The following is an 8,458-nucleotide window of genomic DNA, read 5'->3' as shown; positions in this document are numbered from 1 at the left end:
TGCCCTAGGCTAGTCCCCATCGATAGCCAAATATGTTCAAGTCAATAGCTTACCTGAGCCTTTGTCGAAACAAGTTGCCTTAGAGCCATAAGTGTAACTTCCCGATTTGGGTGTGCTAGCTCATCCATCACATCCTCACTCTTCTCTATGTTACACTGGAATGGTTCCTTTGCTAAGGGGGTAAAGGAAAAACTTCATTCACCTTGATGGAGGTGAGGAAAAGGTTGCCTACACTATGGGATCAAAGAGGTGGATAGAGAGGAGAAGCTCCTGCAAGAGAAATCTTATAATCAAACCTATCTAAGCACATATCCATTAAGCAAACAAGATCCAATATAACACAAGCAAGAGGATAGGGAGAAGCTAGAGAGCTCATAAGTATTCTATTGTAAGGGAATTAATGTATATCGCTTAATGTTAAAATTAATTCTTACATACAAATGACTAGCTTTCACACTAGGCTGGATAAAACTTGAAAATAGTCCATGCCACTAGTTCTAGTCTTAAGAATTCATCAAGTAAGCAAGATCCAATAGAACATAAGAAAGAGGATAAGGAGAAGATGGAGAGCTCACAAGTATTCTACATAAGAATTCATCAAGTAAGAAAGATCCAATAGAACATACGAAAGAGGATAAGGAGAAGATGGAGAGCTCACAAGTATTCTATTGTAAGGGAATTAATCTACATTGCTTAAAAATAGTACCATGCTACTAGTTCTAGTCTTAAGCATTCAGAGAGAAGATTGTGGGATTTAGTTGTGAGGAGTGTTGTTGTTGAGGATCGAGGGCTGGTTTCTGGTGAGGATGGGTTGTCAAAATAGAATGGTAATTGGCTCTTTTATCTAGGTGAAGAGTACAAGCAAGTACTTCTAAACAAATAGAGATGTATTTAGAAGTACTTCTAGACAAACAAAGATGTATTTGGAAGCACTTCTAGACAAACAAAGATGTATTTAGAAAGATGTATTTAGAAGCACTTCTAGACAAACAAAGATGTATTTAGAAGTACTTCTAGACAAACAAAGATGTATTTGGAAGCACTTCTAAACAAATGATACTCTTACCTTTTATATGTATTATTATGTGTGCCATGCCCAATCTCACATTGCTTGGAGATATTGCAAATGCTTTAACTAAGAGAGATTTGCAAACTTGGGACCCTCTACTATAATGGAGACTTTGCTGCCATCTAGAACGTGAAATATTACATAGATAGCGGGTCAACAAGTTCCAAAAGGTACCATCATTGTGGCTTGACAAGTTCCACACAGGTCGCATTGTCACGGACTTGATGAGCAATGCTGAAGTCAATGACTACTACCACCACCTAGGAGTATGTTGTCCCCATGAACACTTTTGAGAACATCTACGAGCGTTTTGTCAAGATTTAAAAAAGTGGCTCATCATCTGAAGGCACGATGGACTTGGAGGTGTATTTCTTTTGAGGTGGAAAGCTATTGACTATTATTTATAGTAAAAAAGATAACATGTGATCAATGCTCCTAATCCATGAAACAACTTTGCACTATTTTATTGGGACACTCCAGTTTGCCTTTCATCCGGGCATGTGTGAAAAGGATTACTAAAAAGCCTAAGTGTGTACATTTTTTGAGAACCCTTGTAGCAGAGGTTTGAATACTCTTAGGAAACACCGAGCGAGCGAGGGCAGTGAGCAAGCATCTCCTTCATCCATTTTCTTCATCATCATCACCATCATCGTCTTCAACCAGCAGAAATCCAACAATGGCAACGGCCGGAGCTTCTGTTGTAGGTCAGTCTTTGTGCGCCACTTTTTTCTTTGCTTTTCTGCGAAGATTGAAGGGTTTCCCTAACACGAAACATAACTAAGAAGCCCAAGCCAAACAGGTCGATTTTCCGTCATAGGCTGAATGGCCTTGGTAGAGAAGATCTTAGCTTAAGCTGCAAAAACGACTGATTTGTGTTATGGATCACTGATTTCTGTGTTAGGGATCCCTGATTTCATGTTAGGGTTAATATTTGATCCAAAAGGAACGATTTTCTGTTTACGATCATCCTTAGGGTTAAGTGGTTTCAATCCCAATTGGTTTTAAAGGTTTAGTTCCTAATTAAGCTCAGAAGACCAGTGAATAGGGTTAACCAGTCCAGATATACGGCTAACTTTTGACACAGAAGGAACCATAAGAATATGATCTCTTGTTTATCTTTTTTGAAAAGAATGTGATTTCTGATTTATCCATAGACAAGTGGCTTCAGCCGTTGAGACAGTTTTGTGAGTTTTTTCTCGCATGGTAACTGTTTTTGTTAGAACTGCTGGAGTTTTTGGCAGTTTTGGCCTGTTTGTAAAAGTTGCTGTGCAGTTCCTAGGAACTTCAGATTGCTGGAGGAGCTGGAAAGGGGGGAGAAAGGGATCGGGGATGGGACCGTCAGTTACGGAATGGATGACAGTGATGATATTTTCATGCGGTCTTGGACTGGAACCATCATCGGGCCTCACAATGTAAGTTGAATTCAGTTGTCTCTTCTTGAATCATTCATTGGACTGTGATTGATCTATGCCAGATGATGTTTTTTTTTCTTTATGGGCAGTCTGTACACGAAGGACGAATATATCAGCTGAAGCTTTTCTGTGATAAAGACTACCCGGACAAGCCTCCAACTGTGAAATTCTACTCGAGGATCAACATGACCTGTGTAAACCAAGACACCGGAGTGGTAAGAACAGTTTCTTTACGAGTTTCTGTGAACTTGTGATCATCTTGTATGTATACATTTCTGCAATGTTACCATCTACCTCATTCCCTATCTAAGTTAACACATGATCACATTCTTTTAGTTGCTCATGGCATTTCCACAGTGACTGTTTTACATGTAGCTTAAAACAATGTAACACATGATCGCATTCTTTTACATTTGGCGAAGAAATGCTGACACGGAAGGGGGAGTGGCCTTGTAGCCTCTGGAACACCTTATCCCCATTTCCACGTGGATTTTCAGTTTCACATGGTGCATTCCCACTATACTATTTCACTACTTAGGGGATACTAGTTGTGATGCTATCTTTCATGACTGGTATTTTCTTTCATACTTCTGCAACATCAATAGGTTGCAACTCATACCTTGTGCTGTACTTATCATGCATTGGCATAGCCTTGATCATTGAGTCAGAACTTCACCTCCAGAGAAGTGAGAGAAACTGTGTATGCTGGTATGAAGATTTGTCTTTCTTTATGCATGAACTCCATCTATTCTTGGGTACTGATAACATGAGTGGCTATGTTATAGCACATAGTTCATGCTGTGCATGATGGGAGACTATGGTCTGAAGCTTTGTGAGTAGACTCCCATGGAGATTTAGTTTTTGTTAATTTTGGGAAATAACTTGAACTTTCTATTGTTATGTATCAGCCCTTGACCTCTGTGCTATTCTGAATCTCATTTTAGCACGCTTGGTGATAGGAGACTGATCACTTATCTCAATGTCAAGTTATGGCAGTGGTTTTTGCGCGAAGCCATAGTTGCACAGGTCCCCTTGGTGGCACAAGTTGCTGATTGCAGCAGCAAGGTCATGTCTCCCAGAGGTAAGCCGTGGGACACTTAACGAGTGGCCCGTTTGGCAGGTGGCGGGCTCATTATGCTGGCATTTCCGGATATTGTGCCATGTGACTGGCCGCTTAAGGCCCCTGCCTTGCTGTAAACCCAACTCTTAAACTACTGCAGGAGTAAGTGCAGAATTTGTGAGTGCTAGAGGCCTGAATGTGCATGCAGCTCATGCATTGAAACCCTGTGGCACTGTCTATTGTGCTATATGACCCATTTCAGAGTTATGATTTTAGATTGACTATAGCATGGGTTGCTATGGCCCATATTTACGGTGCGGCAGGCTAGTGGCTCTATTTTTCACTAATTTTGTTCCCTAAGCGGTACAAATTTTAACATTTCTTTAAGGTGAAGCATGATTTGAAAGTGACATTCTAACCTTTTGTAACTTGGCAGCCAATGTTTTCCACTGTTGCCAATGGCATGGGAAAGGGTTGACTCTGACAAGTTGGGATGCAAATGTCTCAACTGGTTTGCAACAGCTCCTCTTAGCAAAAAAATGTAAGAACTGGGTTGGGACCTTGCCAATGACAACTATGCTGTGCGGAAAACTTGAAGCTGCAGCATTGTGTAAACAAGCAGCGGAGCAAGCTTCTTGCTGGAAACGGGTGGAAGCTTTTCGGTGAACTTTTGAAGGATCGTTCATAATGGACTAGACTGCTGTTCCTAAAGTCTGTGTTCTTTAAGTTGAGCTTGGGGGATTGTCCTGGATTTTTTTTCAACACACTTTGCAGCTGTTTTTGTTGACCTTTCTCTGTTCCTTTTTCTATCCTTTTGAACAGGTTGAACCAAGGCATTTCTCATTGCTGGCAAATTGGAGAAGAGAGTATACCATGGAAAAGATCTTGACAGAGTTGAAACGAGAGATGGGTTCCTCTCACAACAGAAAGCTGCCACAGCTTCCTGAAGGGAGTACATTTCCCAGCATTTGATGATTCTCAGCTTGTATGACCAAAGACAGAAGAAATCTTTTGTTGTTTTGGCCTAGCAGCTACTACCCAAAAGGGACCTGGGAATCACTGTTGAAGCTAATGAATTTCTTTGGCTTCAGAACTTTGATTTGAATCAGACAGTATTTTACAGCCATGATCATGCATAAGGTGCTTCAGTGTAAAGAAAGGGCCATAAAAGTGTAGCATTGTTTAGGGTAAGGAAGTGAATCTTTTTCTCTCCCGTTGTAACAGTAGAATTTTGAATATTGTGCTGCTCTTTGTTGGATGTGACATGGTCTCTATGTGTAGAAGTCGAACCATGATTCAAGCAAACCGGCCAAGGCTTGCTTTAAAAAAAAAAAAACTAGTTTGTCAAACCACGTAATAGACATGTATATTTTCCTGGATTCTGGTGCTGGGTTCAGCTGTACAGCAGCCAAAAAGATGCCCACCTCAGGCCCCAAGCTGTCCTAAGCAAATGCAGATACCCTACCAAGATAACCGCACAACAGCATTACTGATAAAATCATGTTAATGAGATGGGGCCAAACGTTACACTGGTTTTCTAAACAAAATAAACTTAAGGGATGCTGCATCAAACTTTCTTATGTTTTTTTTGTAAAGCCACATTATCATTTTGCTATACAACCGCTACATGTTTTAACATTGCCAAGAAAATGTGCTCTTAACCTTACTCATATCTGTTGTTCTAAACAAATGTTGCATTGTTTAAGTGATTTCCTGAGGTTATGGTTCAATTATGTGTTTTGCAATGCTGATGCATGAAAGTAAATAAATTTGGGCACATATGTCTGAGTGTAGTAAGGGCAAGAAGGCTGATCTTTGGGTATAGCTTCCAATTAAAAGTTGCTTCGGTTCTCACTATCGATGGAATATGCAAGAATAAAGAGGGTTCCTCTCTTTGATGATGATATTCAGGCTTTTGAAGCACCTACAGTGTGATGATAGAGATTCTTTCCAAACTGGATTCATGTGTAGGATGAGATACCTTACTCGTGAGCACAAATAAAGTTTTGACTGTTATTCTGCCGTTGAACATGACACAAGTAACACGGACAGCTCTCAATCCACGACATTTCAAGAAGTCTTATTGACCTGTTTCACTTTTCGAAGTTATCATGGAAGTGGTGTTTGCTGCCTCTGAAAAAGGGAATATGAGCTTGATGTTAGGAGGAATGAGTTCGCAGGTTCTATCCTCACCCATACAGCCTGGTGGAGACTTGCAGTTCGCAGAAGTTATCCATTCTTCTCGGACAGTTCTATTTCATCAGCTATGCTGATTGGACACCCACCAGAACAGACGGCATTTATTGGCACAATATACCCGTGGTGCCCTGTACCTGATGTCCCTGGGGCGTTTTTTGGGGTGGGTGGGTGTGTGTGTGAGGGGAGTTTGGTTTTAAAGTCTCTCCAAAACGTTAAGATGCTGGTGGTAACGTACAGGTGCTAAAGCTGTCTTTGTGATTGGTGGTTGCTGTCAGTGGATTTATGAGCTTGACGCCTAGGTGCTGTGTTAAAAAGGGTTTGTCACATCCTTTGGAGGGTGTAGGTGTAGGAAGCTTGGATTCCAAACATAAATTATAGCTTTTATTGATGTATATGATTCATCTCTTTATTCCTGTTACGAAAGAGGGTTTGGGCTGAGCCATCTTTCTATTCTTGTTTCTGAAGGAGGATGTGTTGCAGCAAGGCATATTACGTTTGGAGATAAACGTGTATGCCTACACAAAGATGGAACCCCCACTGTTCACTGCTCTGGTAATAACAGAGAAGAACGCTGTGCTACAGATAGAGACGCCGAACTTCGAAGGCGCAGCTTAAAGCCTTGGCTCTACTACTGACAAGGAAGACTGGTATTAAGCTTGACTGCGCGTATTAAGCTTGACTGCGCCTACAGGAACCTGCTAACCAAGATGTCGCTAGCACTCAGGACTGCTGCTAACGAAGCAAGTGTCGACAATTGCTGCAACATTGATGAGCCCACCTGGGCTGGAGCTGCCTTTGGTTGAGGATTATCGTCTTTTTAAGGTGTCTGCTCGCTAATGATCGAAAAATCATGGTTCTTAATTTTTGTGGATTAATTTATATCCACCAGTTTTTTTTTTCAAATAAAAATAAATCAATTGCTATGATTTTTACTGATATTTTGTTTTTGAGTCGTGAGGGAAAGTAGTTTCTCACTAGAAAGCAAAGTGAGTTAAAATGAAAGCAAAAAGTAGCCAGTCTTGTGGACACCATAAGTGAGCATGCCGAAATGAAATGGCTAGCTCAATGTCATTATTGTTTGGAATTGTGACACTTACTCTTATTGGGTTGTGTGCTCGTGCTAAGTGGTTAAGTGATTATCAAACATTATTGATTGCCAAGAATATTTGGTGTTGAGATATCAAGCACAACTAGTGCTGCTGACATTGATGACTTGTCTGGGTAATAGCTTTTGCATTACATTATCTGTATGTATGGGTGATATACATTGATGACTCGTCTGGGTAATAGCTTTTGCACTTACATTGTTTGGATTGGTGAGATTATCGGTGATATGCTGCTAGTGGTGTATAGGTTGTGTGAGATTACTTTGGTATACTAGAGTTATGGCATAGTTATAGTATCTGCTCATGTAGTCAGACTCACCAACCTTTGTATGTTATAGTAGGATAGTATTTTTTCTTATATGGTATGTACTTTTATCTCTTTATGTTATGGTTATAGAGAAGAGAAGAGAATAGAAAAAAATTCAGCCATTCATCTCTAGATTTTTGCATGCATGTTGTGAAAGTAATGATTTTTTGACTGTGTATGCTCAAATTTTGGTCCAGTATAAAGTTATCGCATAAATTTAGTTGTAGGGAAGTCTGTGTAGAGAGTTTGAGATTTGCAAGTTGTTGGCGGTTGTATGTTTGTGTGACTGTTTTATATATAGGTTAAAATATAATATGTTTACAGTATTGCTATGTTGGATATTACACGTTTGTTGTAACTGCTAGAGTCTTTGCAAGCACTATTTGGTAAGTTGCTGTAGGCAAAGATAATTTTCAGGCTTGAAAATTTAGGATGACCAATTTGTGTATGGTAAAATGATATTGGGAGTTCATAAGGAGCTAGCGATTGCTAAAAAAAATCCCAACCCACAGTAGGTGCAGGTATATAAAGCATGGCATGAAAGAGCTAGAAGGGTGTGTTATACTAGTTGTTTGTTAGTGTGATAGACTATGATTATTTATAGGATGCACAAATGCCTAAGGAGGCTTGGGACACCTTAGTGAAGATGTATAATACAAACACTCAAGCTTGGAAAATGCAGCTAAAGTATAAGATGCATAATCTGACCAGAGGGAAGATGGGTATAAATGATTACTTGGTGAAGGTTAAAGGGCTTGTAGATGTCCTTGCTTCTATTGGATCACCAATAGATGACGATGATACGATATCAGTGACTTTGAATGGCCTTGGTAAGGAATATAATCAATTTCGGACCTCCATTGGAAAACTTTCCTGATTGTTAAGAATTGATTGTTCTCCTCGTTCATGAGGAGATGAATATTAGGAGAGATTCATCCTCCAGAAATTCACATGAGCAGGCCTTCTACTCATATACATGTAGAGATAGAGGTAAATTGTCATCTAGAAAATGCGATGGTGGTCGATTTGGAAATCAAAACCAAAATCAACAACAAGAAGAAAATCAGTCTCATATAGGTGGAAGAGGCCCCTCTAGAGGTAGGGGGAGCTAGAGAGGCCAAGGTGGTTGATAAGAAATCAAAATACAAATACCATGGAGTGCAAACCAAGGCACATTGCAAAGTGTTTCTAAGATCTTCTATCTTGGTAAGGGATTTTTCAATGTTTTGTTTATCAAAGGGAAGTCTGACTGAACTGTTTGCCAAGGCTCCTTTGTTCTTTGGTCAGAGGCTAATTCATGTCTTT

At 40.0% G+C, this 8,458-nt stretch overlaps 1 protein-coding gene across 2 annotated transcripts; it reads left to right on the top strand.

Annotated features, from left to right (window-relative positions):
• The first annotated feature begins 1,614 nt into the window (after positions 1-1,614).
• On the top strand, positions 1,615-4,751 carry LOC147605951 (ubiquitin-conjugating enzyme E2 variant 1C-like). 2 transcript variants are annotated; one of them, XM_086792424.1, is made up of 4 exons: positions 1,615-1,773; positions 2,342-2,481; positions 2,571-2,696; positions 4,364-4,751. In XM_086792424.1, the coding sequence occupies exons 1-4, from the start codon at positions 1,746-1,748 to the stop codon at positions 4,511-4,513; spliced, it is 444 nt and encodes a 147-aa protein (XP_086648550.1). In that variant the 5' UTR covers positions 1,615-1,745; the 3' UTR covers positions 4,514-4,751. The 2 variants fall into 2 exon arrangements, with proteins under 2 accessions (XP_086648550.1, XP_086648551.1); XM_086792425.1 differs by lacking the exon at positions 4,364-4,751 and adding an exon at positions 3,978-4,357.
• The last annotated feature ends 3,707 nt before the right edge of the window (positions 4,752-8,458 follow it).

The sequence above is a fragment of the Cibotium barometz genome, chromosome 58, assembly GCF_041138505.1.
Source record: "Cibotium barometz isolate CiBa-2024 chromosome 58, ASM4113850v1, whole genome shotgun sequence".
Lineage (NCBI taxonomy): Eukaryota > Viridiplantae > Streptophyta > Polypodiopsida > Cyatheales > Cibotiaceae > Cibotium > Cibotium barometz.
Note: the sequence above shows the minus strand (reverse complement) of the source record. Positions and strands in the feature narration are given on the sequence as shown.

What these genes read in the sequence shown, in the direction of transcription:
- LOC147605951 (XM_086792424.1), top strand. Translation starts at nt 1,746, where the DNA reads ATGGCAACGGCCGGAGCTTCTGTTGTAG. An exon ending in CCATCATCGGGCCTCACAAT is followed by an intron (nt 2,482 to 2,570) that starts GTAAGTTGAATT and finishes CTTTATGGGCAG; the next exon opens with TCTGTACACGAAGGACGAAT. An exon ending in TAAACCAAGACACCGGAGTG is followed by an intron (nt 2,697 to 4,363) that starts GTAAGAACAGTT and finishes CCTTTTGAACAG; the next exon opens with GTTGAACCAAGGCATTTCTC.